This window comes from Panthera uncia, chromosome D4 (genome assembly GCF_023721935.1).
Source record: "Panthera uncia isolate 11264 chromosome D4, Puncia_PCG_1.0, whole genome shotgun sequence".
NCBI lineage: Eukaryota > Metazoa > Chordata > Mammalia > Carnivora > Felidae > Panthera > Panthera uncia.
In genome coordinates, this window is record NC_064807.1 from 13,962,114 (window position 1) to 13,986,825 (window position 24,712).

Consider the following 24,712-nt stretch of genomic DNA (forward strand, 5'->3'; position numbering starts at 1 on the left):
AGAGAAAGAGAAAGAGAAAGAGAAAGAGAAAGAGAAAGAGAAAGAGAGAGAAAGAGAGAGAGAGAATCCCAAGCAGGCTCCACACTGTCAGTGCAGAGCCTGACATGGGGCTCAAACCCACAAAACCATGAGATCATGACCTGAGCCAAAACCAAAAGTTAGACACTTAACTGACTGAGCCACCCAGGCGCCCCAAAAATGAGACTTTTTAACACTAATTTTTCATTGTCTCAGGCTCAGAATGGACTATAAAAACTTGTGCACTCACCTAGCACTTTCAGAGCCATTATAATCATGTTTTTAAAAAACAAATTTACTTCTGCTTGCAGTGTTCGATAGAAATAACTGGCTGAGGCCAAAACTCATTTTCAAAACATAACTCTCCCATCGTTATCTACTTTAATAAGTTATGCAGAGTTAGAACCAAACAAGGCTGCCTGCCTTCCATGTGACCAGGACAGCACGGCCTTTTAGCAATACGAGGGTTTTTCTGTTTACCTCCAAACCTGATCAATAGATGAGTCATATTCATTAAACAACTATCCGCCAACACGCAGAGCTCACTGACTTCTTTCAAACAACTCCAATGCCCTTCCTGTCCCGAGGCAAATTTTTGCCAAAGGAAAAAAAAAACCACCACACGCATGAATCAGGATGCTGTCTCAGTCTGGATCCTGTCTGTTCAATTTCAGTATTCCTGACCTCAACAGGAGCAGCAGAACAGTTTAAACATCTTTGATACTCAAAATAAGCTATAAAAGTCAAAATGAAATGATCTTAATCTCCATGACCATTTTTTTTATTTTACATTAAAAAATTTTTTTAAGATTTATTTTTGAGAGACAGAGAATATGAGCAGGGGAGGGGCAGAGAGAGAGGGAGGGAGACACAGAATCTGAAGCCGGCTCCAGGCTCTGAGCTGTCAGCACAGAGCCTGAGGAAAGGCTCAAATTCAGGGAACTGTGAGATCATGACCTGAGCCTAAGTCGGAAGCTTAACTGACTGAGCCACCCAGGTGCTTTTATTTTACATTTTAATTAAAAACCAGCCCAATGCTAAAAACAGCTTCACATAGAAGAATGTGGATTGAATGGGATGTTCCAACGTAAACATACAGTTCCAAAGTATGCTACAGATTCAAATTCGGCAAATATTTGTTTAGAGCCCACTGTGTGCCAGGTGTACAGTAAGACTATTCTCAAAGAATTCAGAGTGTAAGTGGAAAGAGAGAACAAAAATATACATACTAGGTACTACATTACAATTAATTACAAAGCTCTGCAGGAGCACAGAGAGATGCACTGTGGAAAGCATATATACCTACACACAAAAATGAAGGTAACATTTAACATTTTTCCACGATAGAGGAACTACCCTGAAAAAATGTGTTTGCCAACTCTACTTTTGGAGGCACAAAACAGACCACAGAAGAAGATCTGGAGGCTCTATACCATGGCCTTAAAAGCGGAGGGTAGAAGCGAACCCTCCCAGGATGCAACGGGAGTCTGGGGAAGGGGCAACATGGGGGGTAGCTGCTGTTTCCTGTTGAACACAGTGGTGTCAAAACAGGTAAAGGGAGCTCTGTAAAAAGGCAGTGGAAACGTACAAGAAGAAAGAGTTTGATTTATTTTGGGAGGAAAACCCTTGCCAAAACATGAGCTTCGCCAGGACAGTTTTTCTAGAAAGAAAAGAAAGAACTCACAGAACGAAAAGGAAGAAGAACGAACACGGGGTGGAAAACAAGAGACCCGCTTCTTCGTTTCTCACACGAGCCCCAGGAAGGGCTTCTGGCAGCCTCACCTTACGCTTTTTCATCAACTATTTGCAACTTGTTTTCATCTTCACTGTTCACTTGAAACGTACCACAGGTCAGAAGATAATCCGGGGTTGAGGCTGCATATCAAACTCGCATCTTTACCCCTAGAACTCCCCCTTCTAATTAGGAACTCTCAACACAAACCCCGATAGATTGCTCAACAAACATCGGATGAAAAATGAATGAATGAATGAAACCTGAAACGATTAAATGCCCAGGTCTCTACCCTATCAAGTAAGAATTTTACATTTTATGTTTTTAAGGAAAATCGCAGAGGTCAATTCCACCATCACCCAGAGACGCCCGTGTTTTAGTTATCGGGAAGAAATACTTCCTTCAACTTATCTTTCACTTGGTCCTGGGAAACAATGCTAGGTATGTCTTTACATTTAATTATTTAATTTTAATAGTCACGATATATAAATATGAATATTTAGGTGTTGGTGTAAAGCTATTTCTCTACTGTGGTTTTCAGCACAGATATAATCATGATAGTATAATGTCTTCAGGATTCACTTTTATATTATAAGCTAACAGTTTTAAATCACACTCAATTATGAATGTAAATTTCTCCAGCTTTCTTCAGGAATTATTTCTGCCATCCAAAAATAGTTCACTTATTGTCTTGAGTTATACTTGTGTGTGTGTCTCTGAAATAATTCAAGGCACATAGTAATATAAAGTACAGAGTTGGGTTGACCTGCTTTGCCAAGGAGATAAAACCCCTAAGTGTGGATGATCCCTGCATTTAACAAAAAGACGTATCCTTTCACCAGAATGACTGCTGTCATAATGTTCTACGTAATAATCCATTCCTATAAAGAAAAGCTAAGGCTTTCTTTGTTCATCAGAATTAAAAACTGAAATGATCAGGGGCGCCTGGGTGGCACAGTCAGTTAAGCTTCTCACTTCATCTGATCTCACCATTTGTGAGTTTGAGCCTCACATCGGGCTCTGTGCTGACACCTCGGAGCCTGGATCCTGCTTTCGGATTCTGGGTCTCCCTCTCTCTCTGCCCCTCCCCCACTGGTACTCTGTGTGACTCTCTCTCAATAATAAATAAACATAAAAAAAAAAGAAACTGAAATGATCAGTTACTCGGACACACATGACTTAAATAGAAGTCAGAAAGATTACAAATGATACACTAAAAATACACTCTGAAGGTACAATAAACCCACATATCAGCCCACCTCTTTTCTTCCATTTGGCATCTGTCTTACCCCACTCATAAATACTAACTGGCATGAATGATTTGGAAGAAACAGAAGAACCATCAACTGTATTCTCCTTTCAACAAAACAGGCAGTAGCAGAAAACAAAGCCATGCTTGAGTTAGACAGTCACACGTTACATTACATCCATATAATATCCAAAATACTTATAAACACGAATACAAAACAGCTGAAAGCATCTAATATTACTTACCTGTGAGCCTGCAGCCGCATTACTAATCAGGTTATTGTTGGGATGAGCAATCCAGAAAGTCGAAACAGCCCTGCAAGGCATTTTTTAAAGTGATTTAAACATCAGTCAATGAAAAAATCCTGCCTGCTAAAAATGTCCTCCAAAACATCTTCTCCCCAGAGTCAAAGGCCTTGAGCACCACACATGAGGTTTTCTCTCTGCCAGATACTCACATGCAGTCCGTGGCAGGCACAGGGACATAATTTCCAAACACTTTGTCTCGCATGGCAGTGCACATGGAATTATTCCTATCAGTGGGGAGGAGGGTGCCGGGTTTGGTGAGGAGTCCCAGATTGTGGAACAAAGTATTTCTCTGTTCAATACCATCTTCCAAAAAGAAACAATGACCCAGGGTGTCAAATCCAATTGTGTCTTTTATCTGCAGAAACACAAGCGTATCATGTCACTGGTAACACGAACGACTGCAGTGTTAGTGACGAGGCTATCTATGTAGCATGCTCAGTACAAACGCAAAGAGACGTTTTAATCTTCACCGGAGGGGCAAAGTCAAGTGTCAGGCTTTATTGATCTCTTAAGAGAATAGAGGAAAACACCGGAATTCTCAGTACAAGCAGGAGAGAGTAAGGGATGCGGGACAAGAGCCGACTTCTCTCAAATTGAGAAGTTGGGACAATGGACGACACTTAACGCTTCTGACAACACGCATCGACGTGATGAGAGGCTACGTACCAGCAGGCCATTTGTTCCGTGCACAGTGATGCACCTTGAGAAGCTGTGATGAATAGACAAGCCATCCACAAATGTCGCGTGTCTGTACCCTCCCTTGTGATCCACGTCCCCACACAGGTGAAAATGAACAGGATACCGCCCCAGATGCTGCTGACCCATGTGTCTCAGCTCCACATAGGACAGATGCACTGAAGTAAAATTTTTCCTTATCTATAAGACAAGATAACTGGAATCACACTGATAGGCTTTGGAATATTTTTTTAAAAAATTGTTTTTTACATTTATTTATCTTTGAGAAACAGCCTGAGGCAAAGCGTGAGCGGGGGAGGGGCAGAGAGAGAAGGAGACACAGAATCCGAAGCAGGCTCCAGGCTCTGAGCAAGCGGTCAGCACAGAGCCTGATGCGGGGCTCGGACCCACAAACTGTGAGATCATGACCTGAGCCAAAGTCAGATGCTCAACTGACTGAGCCACCCAGGCACCCCTAGGCTTTGTAATATTAAGGTAGCAAAAATATATATATATATATATATATACATATATATGTATATAGTTCTAATAGAAAATGTCTGAAGGAGAACACATATTAAAACTTTTCTTTCTTTGGCACCTTGCTTTCTAGGATCTCCAGTTACTAATTTAGCAAGTGCTGCTGTTTCTTTTTTTGGTTTTGTTTTTTGTTTGTTTGTTTGTTTGAAGTAATCTCTATACCCAAAGTGGAACTCGAACTCTTGACCCTAAGGATCTGGAGTCACATGCTCTACTGACTAAGCCAGACACAAGTGACAGCAAATGCTTCTTAACCAAGTGAATACTTTCAAGAACCATAAAAATGGCCTCTCATAAGAATACAAAGACATGTAACCAGGAAAGCCACAGAAATGATTTGTCTTTATAATATGTATTGATTTCTTCAAATATTTTGGTCATTTCCAGTCTTATCTTGTTCTTTGATTTCTATAAGCTCCACCATAGTTTGATAGTTATTTGTAAATCCTTCTCAATGTTTTAGCACATAATATTATTTACTTCAATTCTTTTTAAAACTTTCTCTGGGACCCACAATTTGAGCATAAATTTAAAAAAAAATTTTTTTTAATGTATGTTTATTTTTGAGAGAGAGAGAGAAAGAGAGAGAGAGAGAGAGAGAGAGAGAGAGAGAGCGCACACAAGCCAGGGAGGGGCAGACAGAGAGGATGACACAGAATCTGAAGCAGGCTCCAGGTTCCAAGCTGTCAGCACAGAGCCCTACTCGGACTTCGAACACAGGTCAGATCATGACCTGAGCTCATCCAACTGAGCCACCCAGGCACCCCAGAGCATAAATTTTTAAATACCAGATTTTTAATCATACTGTTAAAAATAAAAAAATAACACTGACCAACATTTCCTAAAACAGTGTGACAGAAATGTTGCTAACAACCATAACCTACTGAGTGTACAAAAGACAGATTTTAAAACACATGTAGCCAAAATGCAGCCCAGAAGGCCAATCAGCTAGTACACAGTGCAATGCTTATCATATAGTGAGTGCTCAATACTTCTATATAAATAAAAATCTACATATAAAAGTATGTGTAGATTACTATTGCTTACCTTTTCATAATATCAAGGTATTTTTTTTAAGTTTATTTATTTATTTTGAGGGAGAGAGAGCATGAGTGGGTGAGGGGGAGAGAGAGGGGGGAGGGGGGGAGAGAGAGAGAGAGAGAGAGAGAGAGAGAGAGAGAGAGAGAGAATCCCAAGCAGGCTCCATGCTATCATCGCAGACCCAATGTGTGGCTTAAACCCACAAACTGTGTGATTGTGACAAGCTGAAATCAAGAGTTGGATGCTTAACCGACTGAGCCACCCAGACGCCCTCATACATGGAGATTGCATGCATGGATACCAAGACTCTTTGTTTTTTTTATCTCTATGTGGTTCTTCTCAGTGTAAATGGATTTAATTCTTCATGGGACAAAATGGTTTACGGCTCCAGATCAACTAAATGAAGATATAACTTTCTCTTTCAATTCTGAAAAATCTCCTCACTGTCACTAAATAAAGAAAACACAATTCCTTTTTAATATCCATATAGATCTCATCCCCAAACTTGAAACTTTCGGGGTGCTTGGGTGGGTCAGTTGGTGAAGTGTCTGACTTGGGCTCAGGTCATGATCTCGCAGTTTGTGAATTTAAGCCCCACGTCAGACTCTGTGCTGACAGCTCAGAGCCTGGAGCTGGCTTCGGATTCTGTGTCTCCCCCTCTCTCTGCCCCTCCCCAACTCATGCTGTCTCTGTCTTTCTCTCTCTAAAAAAAAAAAAAAAAATTTTCAAAAAAATTCAAAACTTGGAAGTTTTTTCAAACATGTATTTAGCAAGCAAGGAGCTCCTTAAATCTTTTTGCCTACCATGACATGTCCCCCAAAGGTGTCATAATCAAAGAACTGGCACTGGTTTCCAGCGTAGCATGAGTCTTCCATTTCTCCTCGGATCACAACATTCCGGGTGAGAATTCCGACCTCTGCTCTCATGTCTACACCATCAGTGATCTCACCCATGTGCAGGAACTGAGGGGCTTCTGATTGATGTGGACAAGAGACAAAAAAATATTAAAAAAAAAAAAAAAAGAAAACAGGAAACATATCAAAAAGACAGTCCTCTAACCACAGAATATAAGGAAGCGAGGCTTTTAAAGATCCTCAGTGTCAAAACCACACAGAGACAAGGAGCTTAATCCTCTCCTGGATGGCACCAATATTCTGGAATCTACCTAAGTATCCACCCCCTCTCTCTTTCTTTCATTCTCTCTGGTTCCTGCCCATATGCTCTAGTTCTAATCCCTTGAGGACACATGAAGAATGAAATGCATAGTGAATCCAGATTAAAAGGAATGGTTTTGTAGATGTTGATAATGGGGTCTCAAGTTGTTTTTGCTTTTACTTCAAAGCTAAAGTAACATCCATTTAAACATTAGCAGTACAAACATTACCAAGATTTTATAACATTTCATAAAATAAAATATCTTATTTTAATATTGATAAGCATTCTTTTAAATGTCCACCTTTATTGGAAGTCTAGAAACCCTTTAATAATGAGCTTTTCTCTGATGTTTTTATTACATAAACTCAGGAAGGAAAAATACAAATAAATCAAGCAGTTAAGATCGTGGGAGATTCATTATCATGTAGACTTGTTAACAAGAGTGGGAATTTCCAAACAAAATTAATGCCAGACGGTATCATAGTTTTTTGGGTTTTGTTTTCTGCTTATGCTCTATAGTGTCAAGAAGGAAAAGTACAACACTGAGTGAAGCAGAGACCAAGTCCCAAGTGAGCCAATCATCCTATTTTTTTTTAAAGCAAACCACAAAGCTCTAAATTACCCATGAGTGTGTGCCTATTAAATAGGTACTGTAAGCTCTCTTGTTTTATATCATAATTGTATACAATCTTGAGTACAGAAGGAAAATGATGTAAATAAGTGAAATGAATAATAAATTCCATAATTAAGGAAACACACGAACAAGCTTTGCCTATTACCTGCCTCAGGATAAGTGGCTGGTAAATGTCAGCCCCTCTTCCTAAATATGGCTTACAATACGGATCTCACTGCATATTCCTTTCATTCAAAAAACATTAGTCAAGACTGTGATTTAAAAAATGTAGTGTATGAAAATACCTTTTTGGTTCTATTTTAAGTCTTAGTGAAATGTTTTTGTTTTTGTTTTGCCAAGAAAGTAGGCACTCAAAAATCATGAGATTTTTTAAAAATTTTCTTTTAATGTTTATTTTAGAGAGAGACAGAGCACAAGCAGGGGAGGGGCAAAGAGAGAGGGAAATAACAGAATGTGAAGCAGGCTCCAGGCTCTGAGCTGTCAGCACAGAGCCCGACGTGGGGCTCCAACCCACGAACTGCGAGATCATGACCTGAGCCGAAGTCCAAAGTTCAACCAACTGAGCCACTCAGGTGCCCCATGAGATTAGTTTTTTTAATTAAGAAGAGAAAGACTTCTATTTAAATATGAATCAGTTGATAATTGGCATTATTATTATTTGATAGCAGAAAATTAACAAGAAGTTGGATATGATCTTGGAGAAAAAAAAAAACAATCCATGTAGTTGCTATATATATACATATACATATAAATATAAATATATCTATAATTTTTTTTAACAAAGAAATAGCACAAAATACTAATTTGCCTGCAACGCTACTGTTCAATGAGTACTATACTTTTTATCTAACATCCTCTGGGATCTAGTGTTCAAAGCACCCCACTGTTAAGATCTTCGATATCAAGATGATGGTGGTGATGGTGATAATGCCTTGGGATGGGAGTGGTGGAAGGGGACCCGGGAATGCAAAGCCAAGAGAAGAGCGTTTGCCAAGAAGCATTCTAAGCAGTCGGATACCTTTGACTTTGACCTGGAAACGGCTGCACTCTGGACAGGGGAGAAGAGTGAACTCCTCTGCTTGGTACATAGAATAGTCTGTGCTTGCAACCACAATCTGGTCTCCAGGTTTCCAGCTACTAACATCATCCAGCAGATGAAGCTTCACTCCATCCACAACCTCCACCCGGAAACCTGAAAGAGAAACACCTAAAGGAAAAAGCAAGGAAGAAAATGATACATCATAGGCATTTTTTTCCCCTAAAATCAATTTTCTCACTGATTCACATCAAAAGTTAAGACAGACACAAGTCAGTATGATTTCACCAGTGCTAACCATGTGCCAGTCATTCCGCAGATACTACTAATAAAAAGATAAACATGTACATCCCTGACTTCCAGGGTAGAGAGCCCCAGCACCCCGAACCATGATGAGACAGAAAATGTCATGTTTCGGTACCATTTCTTTTATAATTTTGAAGAAGCCTCTCGATCCCCAGATCTTTTGCTATACTTCAACTCAGTGCTGAAACTGGGGTGTCTGGGTGGCTCAGTCGGTTAAGCGCCCAACTCTTGGTTTCAGCTCAGGTCATGATCTCGCAGTTCACGAGTTTGAGCCCAGCGTCGGGCTTTGTGCTGACAGCTCAGAGCCTGGAGCCTGCTTGGGATTCAGTGTCTCTCTCTCTCTCTGCTCCTCTCCTGCTCACACACACTCTCTCTCTCTCCCAAAAAATAAACATTAAAAAAAAAGAATAAAAGCTTGCCTCTGGCAATCTCTTTTCTGTGCCTTTGCTCAAGCTTCATTCTTCAGTTACAGCGTCCTTCCACTCTTAATTCACCAACCAAGATACTATCCATCTTACAAAAGTCATGCAAATCTTTTTCTTTTTTTTTTTTCTTTAAGTTTAAGTAACCTCCACCCAACGTGGGGCTCGAACTCACAACCCCAAGATCAAGAGCCACAAGCTCAACCGACTGAGCCAGTCAGGTGCCCCGAGACCAGACTAATCTTTAAAGACTTCCCAAACATCCTTGCTGGAAGCAACCTCTTTCTCCAGTATCCTTATTCTAGTGCTCCCTCTGGTGTTATCCATACCTTTCCAATGGAAGAATAGCTCCCTTCTTTGGAAGGTACATCTGTGAAGGCAGCAGAGTCCGTCCACCTGTGTATTCACTCCTCTCGCAAACTCAAAGATTTTTGCTGAAGGGATGAACATTCCCACTATGACCTGCAATGTCCCCCAGAGGTCACATGATAGATCCCCTGTCCAACTTGGCTCCTTCCCTGTGACTATATCAACTATGCAGTCTACACAACCCAGGGACTACTAATCACTGATCTCTCCTAATACCTCCTTTTAAAACTCAAAGTTGATTCCCAATTACGCAGACAAAACCTGAAAAGTTGATCCAACATCTTAACTTACTCTTTTACATGCAACCAAGTGTAGAAGCATTTCCTGGCTCTAAAGCATCTGTGATAAAATCTGCCACAAACCAAAGGTCGATTTAATGCAAATGTATACACACTAGATGCAAGCCACTTCATGCGACTGGTGGAGAAGGAAAAACAGCGCATCGCAAAGGTATCTGTGCACTCGTATCTGTACTCCACAACCATCCTTCCAGTTAACCACAACACTATTCGGGGGCTACTTTAAGATACTGACACCATGGGTCAATGACAGGAGTGAAGAAACACATTTATTTACTCAAGTTAGAGGAATCAAAAAGAGGGACATTCGGGCAGGGCACAAGGAATACTACAGACATCCTTACAATCTTGAGCCAGCTCTCCTGATACAACCTGGCCATAACAAGTCTTAGATTCTGTTCCTTGAGATGCCAACATACCATGCATTTGTTTTTGCAAAGTACCAAAATAAAAGTACCTTAAAAAATGTAAAGTAGCTTTCTTTTTTATGTGTTTCTTGCATCCAGATACTAAAGCCTATAAAGTAATTTGGTCTAAATAAAAATAGTAATAATGACTCTAATAACAACAGCCGATAGTCGCTGGGACTTCACTCGCATAATAAATAACCTTTTATTGGGGCGCCTGGGTGGCTCAGTTGGTTAAGCATCTGACTTTAGCTTGGGTCAAGATCTCGTGGTCTGTGAGTTCGAGCCCTGGATCATGCTCTGTGCTGACAGCTCAGAGCCTGGAGCCTGCTTAGGATTCTGTGTCTCCCTCTCTCTGTCCCTCCCCCATCACACTCTGTTTCTCTCTCTCAAAAATAAATAAACATTTAAAAAATTATTAAAAAAAAACCTTTCATCAAAACAACTTTGAGAGGGGTAGCTGGCTGACTCAGTCAATACAGCATGCAACTCCTGATCAGAGTCATGAGTTCAAGCCCACATTGGGCATAGAGCCTACTTGAAAAAAATTAAAAATAAAAATAAACAACTTTGAGAGGCAGAAACCATTTTGTGTACTAAAGATGAAGAAATCTGAAAGAAGTCAGGGAGTCTGGAGAACAGCTAAAAAAATGGTACAGCCCACAAATGAATGCTCATTTAACTCCAGAGTCCAGTTTCCTAACTTCTTTATTATTCTGCCTTTCCAAGAATCCCAACAGGCAGGGTAAACACAAAGACAATCAAGAAGCTCAACAACAATGATTATCACTGACCAAATTTTCAGATTTTACCCCCAAAAATTTATCTTAAAAACAACTAAGAAATATTAATTTTTTTCACACAAAATTTTAAAAAATGCTTTCTAAAAAAGAGGACTGTTAGACAAATCCATTTCAACTTAAAAGATCATTAGAATTTGTTTTTAAAGAAAAAAGTCAGAAAGTTAGATGGGAAAGATCTGCATTATTCAATAATTTCTCACTTTTTCCTAGCTTTAGATGAAAATCCTGCCTAAGATTTCCTCCCATTAACACGAGTGAATTGGAAATAAGGGAGGAAATATGCTCATCCTTCTTGCTTCCTGGAGAGAATTTCCACCTCTTCCAGAAAGTAAGAGTCATTGCAAACATGGGCCTCAATATCCTACGATAGCTAGAATGTACCCTCTTCCAGAAATGAGTAGTCACTGAGAATGTGGAAACGAAAACAAAATTTTCCACAGAGGAAATGTTGACTCGAGGTTTGTCAGTAATTATCCTCTGCATGAACTCTCACTGGAAGCGTTTCCACTAAACCCTTCATGCAGGTTCAAATTCTTGCTAAGAAATGCTTCTCATCCACCTATGCTTTTTGCCGGAGGCAACCATGATGGGGTAGAAAGCAGTGGTCTTGGGGCACCTGGGTGGCTCAGTCGGTTAAGCGTCTGACTCTTGGTTTGGGCTCAGGTCATGATCTCATGGTTTGTGGAATCAAGCCCCACATCGGGCTCCATGCTGACAGTGGGGAGCCTGCTTGGGATCCCTCTCTCCCTCTCTCCCTCTCTCCGCCCCTCCCCGCTCTCTCTTTCTGTCTTGAAATAAATAAATAAGCTTAAAAAAGAAAAAGAAAAGTAGTCTTGGAGGCAGAAAGCTGAGGCTCGATTCTTGCATCATCATCCGTAACAGCTACCATTTCCTCACCCCAGACCCGGAAGGCCGCTTAGAAGCAACAGTCAAAGTCTCTGTTACATACCAGGAACTCTATTTACCTGTTTATTTTAGAGCAAAAGACTTTCTCCCTTTAATTACAAAGATACAAGATACATGGTTATAACCCAAGTCATGTATGGATCGCCGTTAAAAGAGCTAACACCGTATGCTAACTATGCACGCTGTGCGAAGAACTTCACATCCTTCACATCGTGATATTCACAGCGGCCCTATGTGGTCGTTTCTCTTATTATTCCCACTTTTGAGATGAGGAAACCGAAGATTAGGAAGTTAAAGTCACACAATAAGGGAAAGAGCTGGATGATGAACCCAGGCATTCTGTCTGCAGAAATCCATCTAAGTAAACATTTTGCTACATTGCTGCTTGAAACAGAGGCGTGAGCCCTAAAATAAACCTTTATGGGTAATAATGCACTTCTGAATTACTCATGTCATGTTAATTTCGGCATACTATTTGGTTGGAAAAGAAAGGCGGAGGGCAAGTACAAGAGGCTGCCAATCCATACTGGGCGCCAAAAAATCTGGCAGCGACATAGGTAAGTAAACACCTTTTTTTTTTTAATGTTTACTTTTGAGGGACAGATGGGGGGGAGGGGAGACACTGAATCCGAAGCAGGCTCCAGGCTCTGAGCTGTCAGCACAGAGTCGGACACAGGGCTTGAACTCGCAAACCGGGAGATCATGACCTGGGCCAAAGTCAAACACTCAACCGACTGAGCCACCCAGGAGCCCCAGTAAATAAACATCCTTAAAGAAACAAGTCAGGAGTACCCAAAACACCCAGTGCTAGGCATTATTTAATAAATTATACTTCTTCTAAAAGGTGGATTCAAATATAAATCATGTTAAAGAAAATGTAAAGACTTAAGATAACTGAATAAAATGTTATTTAAAGAGAGGGAAACAGGTTACAACAAAATGAACACTAGAGAAGAAAATATATACAAGATAAAAATTACTAGATTATGTGCACAAAAATAATCATCTCTGAATGACAGAATTAAAGCTTAATTTTTACTTTGTACTTTTCTGTGTTTTCTGATCTATTTGTAAGACATACGTATTAGTTGGATCAAGGAATAACTGCTAAGGAAACGGGAGGTTTGTTTGTACAGCCTGTGTCTAAAAGTAATATTTGTTGACATGTCTACATGAAGAGAAGATCCAAAGTACAAAATCACATTCACTGTCACAGAGCACAACCGAAGGCAGCTCACCCTGTCACATTTAGATTGGTCCAACTGGTACCAAATCCAGGAGACAAATCCATTTCTTTTTGTTTGTTTGTTTTTAATGTTTACTTATTTATACTTATTTAGTTATTTTGAAAGAGAGAGAGAGAGAGAGAGAGAGAGAGAGAGGTAGGGAGAGGCAGAGAGCGAAGAAGAGAGAGAATCCCAAGCAGGCTCCGCACTGTCAGTGCAGAGCCCAACATGGGGCTCGATCTCATAAACCGTGGGATCATGACTTGAGCTGAAATCAAGACTTTGGACGCTAACTGACTGAGTCACCCAGGCGTCCCAACAAATCCATTTCCAATGGTTAACCACACCTTATGACTCAAGAATCAAGAACAAAGTCCAGGTGGGAGTGGAGCACTAGAACAGGGCGTTCTCCCATCCAGTGAGAACTCTTGAGTTCTTGATCAAACACAGTCGGGAAACCATAGGTTTCATCTTCAGTCAGTTGAGAAACCTAATCAGACTGTCCTTCGAATACAATACCACCTAAAAACCAAAAACCAAACCCAAACAGTCTTTCACAATACTTACCAATGTCTTAGTCTAAACTGTACTTGCTTACCTTCGATCCATTCACTGTAAGCCGTCACAGTGAACTTCTGACCATCCACAGTATAAAATTCTCTTTGGGCAAGAGCCTTCCCTCCACTGCTGTGATTTTCGTAGTTCCTCACAGATTCATTGCAAGAAGCACTTCCACCATCAATGACACCAACCAAAGCCCATGCTTGCCTAGAAGGAAAAACACCATGAGCCTTATTTGTCATGGTACCAGTCCAGATCCCTGACACACGTGTTATGTCAGGTGCTGCTAAATGCTTGTATTTCATTTGTATCAATCCCTCTACTTCTTTTACCATGAGGTTGTAAGTCTAAACCTTGACTGAAGTAACCGACTTCACAGAAGGAAATGCACCTGGACTTTATTTTTTTTTTTTTTAATTTTTTTTTTTTTTTTTTTAATGCTTATTTATTTTTGAGACAGAGAGAGAGCATGAACAGGGGAGGGGCAGAGAGAGAGGGAGACACAGAATCTGAAACAGGCTCCAGGCTCTGAGCTGTCAGCACAGAGCCCGACGCGGGGCTCGAACTCACGGACCGCGAGATCGTGACCTGAGCCGAAGTCGGCCGCTTAACCGACTGAGCCACCCAGGCGCCCCTGCACCTGGACTTTAAATCCTTGTTTGTCTAGCTCTGTAACAGGTGAAATACCAATGACTGGCACTAAGATTAATCACTGTCTTCCCTCCTCAATACACACCCATTTGACACATCATTCTGGGCACAAACCCATGTATTTCCCTTCTTTTAAAATGTGTATTGCAGGCACCCTGATATTTATCGCAGCATTATCTACGACAGCCATATTACGGAAACAGCCCAGCTGTCTAATGACTGATGAATGGATAAAGATTTGGTATATATATATATGTACACACACACACACACACACACACACACACAAACACACAATGGAATATTACTCAGTCATTAAAAAGAATGAAATTTTGGCATTTGCAATGACACGGATGGAGCTAGAGAGTATTTTTTAAAGAGTTTTGTTTGCTTATTTATTTATTTATTTTTATTTTTTAGAGAGAGAGTGTGCATATGCGTGAGCAGGGGAGAGGGGCAGAAGGAGAGACAGAATCTTAAGTAGGCTCCGCACTCAGCACAGAGCCCAACACTGGGCTCAATTAGACAACCTTGGGACCATGATCTGGGCCAAAATCAAAAGTGGGACACTCAACCAATTGAACTCTAGATGCCCCTAGAGAGTATTACGCTAAGTGAAATAAGTCAGTTAAAGAAAGACAAATATCATATGATTTCACTCATATGTGGAATTTGAAAAACAAAACGAACATAGGGGAAAAACTAGAGAGAGGCACGCCAAGAGACAGACTCTTAACTACCGAGAATGAACTGATGATTACCAGAGGGAGGTGGGTGGGGGGATGAGTGAAATCAATGATTGGGGTTAAACAGCACACTTACGGTGATGAGTGCTGCTGGGTAATGTATGGAAGTGCAAAATCACTATATTGTGCACCTGAAGCTAATATTACACTGAATGTTAACTAACTGGAATTTAAATGAAAACTTCAAAAAGACAGAAAAGAAAAATGAACAATAAAATGAGTATCGCCTGCTGTCTTTTGAACTCTCGGCAATGTTCTCAAATCTGGCTGCATAATAGAGGCACCTGGGAGATTTAGGAGTCCATCCGTGCTCAGACCCAGCCCAGACTGATGACATCATCATCTCTCCAGGTGGGGCGTGGCCTTATTAGGTTTGTTAAAGTTTCCCAGGCGATGGGATGTGCAACCAGTCTTGAGAAACACTAAGTTGGAGAGTGGTTCTCACACTTTGATGTGCATCAGAACACCCAGAGTGTGTCAAACCAGATTGCCAGGCCCCACTCTCAGATTGCTTGGGGTTGGGCCAGAGCATTTGCATGGAAGCAGGCTCTGAGCTGACAGCAGGGAGCCTGATGGAGGGCTCAAATTCATGAACCATGAGATCATGACCTAAGCCAAAGCCAGAAGCTCTACTGACTGAGCCAGCCGGGCATCCCTCAAGAATTTGCATTTCTATCAAGTGCCAAGGTGATGTTAAAGCTGCTGGTCTGGGGACCACATTGGGAACCCCTGAGTTAGTCACCAACCCTGACTGCACATCAAATGCCTGGCGGGGAGTAGGGGGTGGGGGGGCCCATCCTTCAGAGATTCTGATGTAAAAATTTCTAGGTGGGCCCTGGGCATGGGATTTTTAAAAATTTCAGGAGTGCAGGGGCCCCTGGGTGGCTCAGTGAGTTGGGCGTCCGACTTTGGCTCAGGTCATGATCTCACAGCTTGTGGGTTCAAGCCCCGCGTTGGGCTCTGTGCTCACAGCTCAGAGCCTGGAGCCTGCTCCGGACTCTGTCTCCCAATCTCTCTGCCCCTCCCCTACTCACACTTGTCTCTCTCTCCTTTAAAAATGAATAAACATTTAAAATTTTTTTAATGTTTATTTATTATTTTTGAGAGACAAAGACACAGAGCATGAGCAGGAGAGAACCAGAGAGAGAGGGAGACACAGAATCCGAAGCAGGCTCCAGGCCCTTGAGCTGTCAGCACAGAGCCCGATGCAGGGCTCAAAGTCACAAACCTTGAGATCATGACCTGAGCCGAAGTTGGATGCTTAACTGATGAGCCACCCAGGTGCCCCTTAAACATTTAAAAATTAAAAATAAAAATCTCAGGAGTGCAAAACTGAGAACCAATAGGTTACTGGTGTCTTAATAGGCTTAAATCCAAGTTGTATAATCACTCTCCAACAGATTTACATTTTTACATCTCTTTGTTGAAAGCAACTGTGTTTGAAAATTCCATTTAATTTCATTTTGTTTCTGTAATAAACATTCCAGGGACTTGCTCAGACTTGTGGCCAAAATAAAAAAAGAACAAAGACAAAAAGCCAAAAAATGTGCCTTAAGACTCCAGGTTTAAAACACAGAAAGAAAAATGTCAATTTCCTACTCTGGGGGCCGGGGGGTGAAAATATGTGTGTGTGTGTGTGTGTGTGTGTGTGTGTGTGTGTGTGTGTTTGTGTGTGTGTGTATGGAATGTAATCTATGTCAGACAGATGGCTGGATACTCACAGATAAAAGTCAACCAAAGCATGCCTACATCCTTATAAATTCCACACCTGCCCTGGCATGGATTAGCTACTTTTCAGCTGACTATGCTTTATAGCTCTATTTATATTCCTTGACACTGCACAAGGAATCAAATGCAGAATGTTTCAATTTATTATCTCCTATGTGAGAGGAAAGGAGAAGAAATATCAGAGACTCCCTTTATTCACCAGAACTGCCTCAGCAACTATAAAACAATGCTCTATTCTACTGACATTATCTCCAAAACACTCCTACTTCCCTCCTCCACTTGAGGAAAATTTCAGCGCACCAGAACATTATCTTCAAAGGCGTATGCTTATGTGCATTGGAGATAATGTCAAAGCAATGGAACACTGGCAAAGGATCACAACCCAAATCCCTCTGTCAAATCAGCAGCACTATTTTAAGGGGAATTTAGAAACCAGGAGGGAAAGGAAACAAAAAAAGGTCAAATGCAATATTCATAGCTAATGACCACACAAATCCAGAGAAACAACGGAGTAAAGAAACAGAAGTTGTCATCCTGGCATTAATGGGTAATGAAACAAGCAGGTGTCTAACTTTGCAAAAGATCATGTTTCCACTGCTAGGTCTAGAAGTTACAGAAATATATACACATGGGTTTCAAGAGATGGATGCACTTTTTATCGCAGAGGTTCAAAGTGGAAAACCTCCCAGATGTCCAGCAGTGAATACACTGTAGTACAGGCATACATAACACTCAGGAACATAGAGTTGAGCAAAGAAGCCAGATGCAGAAGATGATACATTGTCTGCTTGCATTTGTGTGAAGTCCAGGGGCACCTAGGTGGCTGAGTCCGTTGAGTGTCTGACTCTTGACTTTGGCTCAGGTCACGATCTCACGGTTCGTCAGATTGAGCCCAGCATCGGGCTCTGCACTGACATCTCGGAACCTGCTTGGGATTCTCTGTCTCTTCTCTCTGCCCTCCCCTGCTCTCTCTCTTTCTCTCCATCTCTCAAAATAAATAAACAAATTTAAAAATATATATATTGGGGCATTTGGGTGGCTCAGTCAATTGGGCATACGACTTCAGCTTGGGTCATGATCTCATGGTTTGTGGGTCCGAGGCCCAGGCTGGGCTCTGTGCTGACAGCTCAGAGCCTGGAGCCTGCTTCCGATTCTGTGTCTCCTCTCTCTGCCCCTCCCCTGCTCATGCTCTGTGTCTCTCTCTCTCTCAAAAATAAATAAGCATTAAAAAAAATTTTTTTAATATATATTATATGAAGCCCAGAAAGAGGCAAACCTAAACTTTCATATTCTCCACAAATTCAGATGCATGGTGACCTTTGGTGAACAGAGAGAGTGATTGGTGAAAAGGAGGAAACAGCAAGGGCACTGCCAGGCCACTGGCAGTTGTTCTATTTCTGACCTGGTGGGTGGCTATCCAGGTATCACATTGTGATAAGTCATTAAACTCTGCATTCCTGTTTTTTGGCACTTTTCCGCATGTGTATTATATTTAAAATCATAATTTTTTAAAAAACCCGTCTACTGCTCTTCTCCACCTCCCACTGCCTACACAGCATCCTCCTACACTCCTCTCAGGTGTCTCACCTTTGGGAAGCCTCCCCAGATTCCCCAGGCTGATCTGGGGGCTCCCTCTATTTTACGCTCCCGTTACAGCCTGTCAGCAAGGGTCTCACTGTCTAGTTTGGTGTGTTTCTCCACTGGATTGAACGAGGGCTCTGAGGCTGTGTTCTTTCATCTAAGCAACTGTGGGTACCCAGTACTCGGCATCTCAATATTCCCTGGGTGAATAAAAGGGATTTAAAAAGCATTACAGGGGCACCAGGGATGCTGGGGTTGAGCATTCGACTCTTCATATCGGCTCAGGTCATGATCCCAGGGTCACAGGATCAAGCCCCACACCAGGCACTGCTCTGGGCACGGAGTCTGCTTGGGATTCTCTCTGCCCCTATCCCGCTCACGCACACTCACTTTCTCTCTCTCAAAAATAAATAAACTGACGGTTGATGGGGGGGGTGGAAGGGAGGGGAAAGTGGGCGGTGGGTATTGAGGAGGGCACCTGTGGGGATGAGCACTGGGTGTTGTATGGAAACCAATTTGACAATAAATTTCATATTTAAATAAATAAATAAATAAGCATTAAGTTGTTTTTAAAAAGCATTACACACACTTTTCTTCTTTAATTTCGTCTTCTTTAACTTTCTCTAGAAATTCTACAGATAATATCCCATTCCAACACCCAATCAAAGGAAAATAATAACTACATCTCAACCATCCAAGGAAAAAATAACCAGATCATGTCAACACGTGAGTTTTAAAGTCTTCTTAACTTTTCACAGCAGATACTCTCCAACTTCACCAAGAACAGTAAGCAGGATTAAAACTTCCGTTTTTTGAATTGAAAGTGGAGCCAGCTACTTCCCCCAGACTCAGGGCTGCGTTAGGAAGTCACGGTAACCAGAGCACGGCACGAGAGCCATCGGCAGGAGAAATGAATCCTGCTCGCGGATGGGCTTCCAGGCCCCTCCAGCTTGTCGCTCTCTCACACGTGCCAGGGCTCCACAGGCCTGCGCCAATCAAGCCGACGGACTCAAACCAGCGTGCAGAGGAGTCCAGAAAAAGAAACAGAAAACCGTGCGTGTTCCACAGGCTTTTCAGATAACTTTCACACCTCAGCGTGGGATCGGGGCCCCAACGAGCCTGAGTTTCATGTGGTTTTCAAAAGGTAACGAAAGAGGGAAGTAAACTGGCCTTGAACTGCCTGCCAAGTTCTCAGTACCACATTTGCGTACCTAACTTTTCACAAGCCTGGTGCTACGGTTCACAAAGCGCTTCGTAAACCAAAGCCAAGAAGAGGGCTTTGCTAACCAGCGTCCCGTCCTCCATCCCGTCGTTTCACAGCACGAGGTAACCAGACCTGGAAACGGTAGCTGCCATTCTGACGACTGGAGACAGTCTATGGAGCGATGTGCCCCTTTCTCCACCCCCCTCTCCTGTCACACAGATAACAGACTCGAACGCATAGCTGGGAAGGAAAGTAAAAGGTATGCCCACCTGTAGCCCAGTCCCTGGATGAGCTTACTTCCCAGCCGGTCCTGGATCATTTGTATGGTTCCTTGTAAGAGGCTCTTGGCTGCCGAATCTCCAACGGCGATAGCAACAATCCGGCCTGGATCCTGGATTCTCAGAAGTTCCTGAAGCCGTCTACTCTCATTGTGGTATTCGTGGGTATCAAACTTCTCACTTTCCAAAATTTTGGCCGTGTCTTGGTCGATGATCCTCACATTGAGGCCTCTAGAAAAGTCCTTTTCAAAGGCATACGACCCAAAGGTCAAGCCCGAGGAATGCAGAGTTCTCGCCAACAACGTCCACGATACTGTCTGCGCCCCGTGGATCTCCAGTGTCCCGCCAGCTTCCACACCAATAAATTTTTTGCCAAATGTTGGCATACTTTCACCTTCATCTGACTTGCCATACAAGGCAATTGTCGCTTTGGATTTATAGCGGCATTTTTCTGCTCCAATATGAAGCGCCCCACCATCCTTGATCAGGATGTAACGAGTCCTCAAAGTAATATTTCTGGATCCATCTTTATCATCCCCAAATACAAGCAATCCTGCAAGGAACAACACTAGTGTAAGCCAACCTCTGAAACATCTCTCTGGCATACAGAGAAATAGAGTTTACTTTAAGGCAGTTACTGCAGGATTAGGAAAACTCTTCTGCAATTGAGTTGGGAAAAAAAATTCATTACCAGTCTGTTTAGAAAATTAAGCCTGTTTTGGGGTACCTGGGTGGCTCAGTCAGCTGAGCGTCCGACTTTGGCTCAGGTCATGATCTCACGGTCTGTGAGTATGAGCCCCGCATCGGGCTCTCTGCTGACAGCTCAGAGCCTGGAGCCTGCTTCCGATTCTGTGTCTCCCTCTCTCTCTGTCATCCCCCTGCCCCCCCCACCCCGGCCCCGCTCATGCTCTGTCTCTCTCTCTGTGTCAAAAATAAACATTTAAAAAAAAAATTTAAAAACATCAAAGGAAGGGGTAACCTCACGGCTACCATAGGCAGGGACCTTTCTTTACCTCCATCCTGAATGACTACAGAATTCACCGTGGCATCTGACGTCAGACGGAACATATCTCCCTCCTTGATAACAACTTGCTTGGCAGAGTCTTGTCCTGGATCCCAGTTCCTGAGACGTGGGTTTTGATCTGGGCAATTCTCTACAAGCAATGCAACATCAGTAGCCATCAATGCAACAAAATTCACGAATGCTTTTAGCCAGATCCAAGTTCTACTATCATTTACGGCAATTTGCAAGGGATGGGCGGACCTGTTTTAACTTCCTGCCGTAAGGATGGAAATCCCATCCCGTTTCACCCAGCAGATATGTCAAAGCCTCTACTTCAACACATTCAAAAAGTTTCACCATGAAACTAAGTCACTATCATCTGGTTTGGGTCAAACTCTACAAGGTAAACAAGGAGTTCCTCTGAATCATCGACTCTGGAAATAAATGAACAATACAAAACAAAACTGTGAATTGCTCTCAGACCTACACTAGGAAGGTGTTTTAGAAAACCAGTATTCACAACATACTGGTAAGTAAAAATTGGAAACTGCTAATAGGTCTACCAGGTCCTCCCAAGTTCCCTGTGCACAGTGAAGCATAGCATAGGCGATAAAAGCACCTCTATCACCCCAGAGGCAGCAGCTAATACCAGCTATCTTCAGACATGTGCGCCTTCCCAATGAAACTGCCAGAGGCAGACGGCCAAAGACATGACTTCTCATTTTCAGAGATGAGGAAACTACAGATCAGAGAAGTCAAATCCAAGATGACTCAGCAAGTTGAGTGATATTCAAGTTCCCCCTTAAGAAAGAAATGAGGTTTACTGGACATGCTGTGTTTCTTTACTAAATTAGAATGTGACTCTCGAATGGGCGACGAGGAAAACATGAAAGCATTGCAACAGCTATTTAATGCAAGAGACCTTCAGCTGCTGCTATAATTTGGAAGAAGGGGGAGGGAGGGGCAGGAATCACACTGGTTTCGATCAACTAATGACCACATATTTACTGAGGATCAACGTGTTCACTTTGTACTAGCTATTGTAAAATTTATAAAGCATAGAATGAACTCTATTAAGCATAGAATGAACTGCAAAGGTTATACTCTACTAGGAGAAAAGTCACCAGGTAGGAAATAACTCCATATTGAACAATGTGGTACTCACTTGATGTGCCAATGAGCTCAGAGGGGTCGGCTGGAATAACTGAGGCAGTTTCAATGGAACACAGGGACACTAGACCTGGACCCCCAAAGGGCAGACAGTACTTAAATAAGAGGAGCACGAAGGTGGGAGAAGCAAGCGCCCCTTGCTGTCCAAGTCCATTGGCTGCTCAGTTAAAAGAGCCCACGTTTAAACTCAAAGTAGAGACAGGCAAGGAAGGTGTACTTGGGAATCGTATGAAAGTGGAAGGTGCATGTTGGGAAATAACATGAGAAAAGCCTGAGGAAGCATGAGGAAAAGTAGACAGGCTGAGTGCAGCATGAAGACATTATTTTTTATAGAAAGAAAATTCTGATTCCTCGTTTTTGAATTACACAACACTCAGGGCAAACATCTTATTTCTAAGCACTGGGGTTGACCTAGGCTTACGCTTTCTCTTTGACAGTAACTCCTGCAGTTACAATTAGCCTCGCTGGTTAAGACCTTGGCAATTAACCATTAAGTCCTTGGCAATTTCTCATGGAATTTTTCTCAGAGAAGTTTCATAATCACCAATATTTAATTCAGATAAATCAGTCATCATCACTATTATACTAGAAATAATCCTTAAATGTCTCTTTCCATTAAGAAAACAAGAAATCTCTTGGGAATGCAAACTGGTGCAGCCACTCTGGAAAACAGTATGGAGGTTCCTCAAAAAACTAAAAATAGAACTACCCTACGACCCAGCAATTGCACTACTAGGCATTTATCCATGGAATACAGGTGTGCTATTTCGAAGGGACACATGCACCCCAATGTTTATAGCAGCACTATCGACAATAGCCAAAGTATGGAAAGAGCCCAAATGTCCATCGATGGATGAATGGATAAAGAAAATGTGGTATATACATATACAATGGAGTATTACTCGGCAATCAAAAAGAATGAAATTTTGCCATTTGCAGCTACGTAGAATGGAACTGGAAGGTATTATGCTAAGTGAAATTAGTCAGTCAGAGAAAGACAAAAATCATATGACTTCACTCATATGAGGACTTTAAGAGACAAAACAGATGAACATAAGGGAAGGGAAGCAAAAATAACATAAAAACAGGGAGGGAGACAAAACAGAAGAGACTCATAAATGTGGAGAACAAACTGAGGGTTACAGGAGGGGTTGTGGGAGGGGGGATGGGCTAAATGGGTAAGGGGCGCTAAGGAATCCACTCCTGAAATCATTGTTGCACTATATGCTAACTAATTTGGATGTAAATTTTAAAAAATAAAAAATAAAATTAAAAAAAATCAAGATTCAAAGAAAAAAAGAAAACAAGAACTCTCTTGAATGTGTTCTGACTTTAAGGGTTTCTTAAACTTCTGTCTTCCCATAAAACATCTAGCTGGAACTCCCCATGATGTTATATCACAAGCAAATGTATGCCCCAGACAACAGGCCTGTACCCAGCCACTGAGAAGGAAATCTGGTCTGTTGACATGTAGGGCCCACTAAATGGTTATATAATTTCTCTTCATCTTTTAAAATTATTCCCCAGGAAGCACGCTTCCTCAGGAACCATCACCAGAAATCCTAGTCTATTTCCCTCTAGTAAAGTACACTTAATGAGAAAATACGTGGTCTGCAGAAAGGACTGACAAATAGCTCAGCGGCCCTGCCTTTCTGGCTGCCCACTGTTGAGCTGTGGGTGCATTATCAAGGTTCTGGAACAGCAATAACCACAGCGAGGCGGACCCTGGAAGATGTCAGCATACCACATATTTCCACTGAAGTTCTGCACTTTTACTGCCAAAATGTGAAGCTGAGGAATGTTGATTCAAAGGAACCACATCAGTAATTCAATGTCTTAGATGGAATATTAAAAGGTCAATTAAAGCCAGAGGTTTCACCTCTGATTTTCCCTGAATCTAGCATCTCTTTACTGCAGATTACTTGGGAAGAATGAATCAATGGCAGTGAACTTGGTTATTCTGCTGGAGAAAAGGGGAGAGAAAGTCAATGCTAAGAGCCAATCAATAGACAGCAGTGTCACAAATTCATTATGTGATCTGGTCTGGTTAGCAAAGACATTGCTATGAACACCCCTCTGTCTCTCTCTCTCTCTTTAAACGCTTATTTATTTTTGAGAAAGAGAGAGACAGAACATAAGCGGGAGAGGGGCAGAGAGCGAGGGAGACACAGAATGCAAAGCAGGCTCCTGGCTCTGAGCTGTCAGCACAGAGCCCAATGCGGAGCTCAAACCCACGAACCATGAGATCATGATGTGAGCCAAAGTCAGATACTTAATCGACCGAGACACCAAGGCGCCCCTGAACATCTCCTTTACTTCAGGTCTATTTTCTTAGAAGCATTGACACAATCTTTCCCAGGACTTTCAAGCCTATAAAACCCCTAAAGCACCCATGGAAACTAAATAAAATAGTATTTGTAAGTTTTATAAGTGATGAAGTGTTTCTCAAATGTTACATTCATTTAAGGAGGCACCTAATTTGACAAAAATCTGTTGTAGATAGTAAAAAAAAAAAATTTAAAACAGGCAAAAATGGTGCCCAATCCATTGTTATGGTCTGCTTCTCCTGAGACAGTCCTGAGCCCTCTGATTTTTGGACTGATGGATGAGATTCTATCATGAGGTTCTATCATGAGGATTCTATCATGAGATTCTTGGTACTAT

The 24,712-nt window shown here is 41.9% G+C and overlaps 1 protein-coding gene across 2 annotated transcripts in view; it reads right to left on the reverse strand.

The window, feature by feature from the left end:
• The window catches only part of CEMIP2 (cell migration inducing hyaluronidase 2), an 86,232-nt gene that overhangs the window by 39,079 nt on the left and 22,441 nt on the right, over positions 1–24,712 (reverse strand). For both annotated transcript variants that reach the window (XM_049646352.1, XM_049646265.1), the window contains exons 3-10: positions 20,889–21,029; positions 19,867–20,428; positions 13,725–13,894; positions 8,371–8,559; positions 6,367–6,536; positions 3,974–4,183; positions 3,457–3,662; positions 3,245–3,314 (exon numbers count right to left, since the gene is read on the reverse strand). In XM_049646352.1, the coding sequence (XP_049502309.1) occupies positions 3,245–3,314; positions 3,457–3,662; positions 3,974–4,183; positions 6,367–6,536; positions 8,371–8,559; positions 13,725–13,894; positions 19,867–20,428; positions 20,889–21,029 (1,718 nt within the window). The remainder of the gene's footprint in view (positions 1–3,244; positions 3,315–3,456; positions 3,663–3,973; positions 4,184–6,366; positions 6,537–8,370; positions 8,560–13,724; positions 13,895–19,866; positions 20,429–20,888; positions 21,030–24,712) is intronic.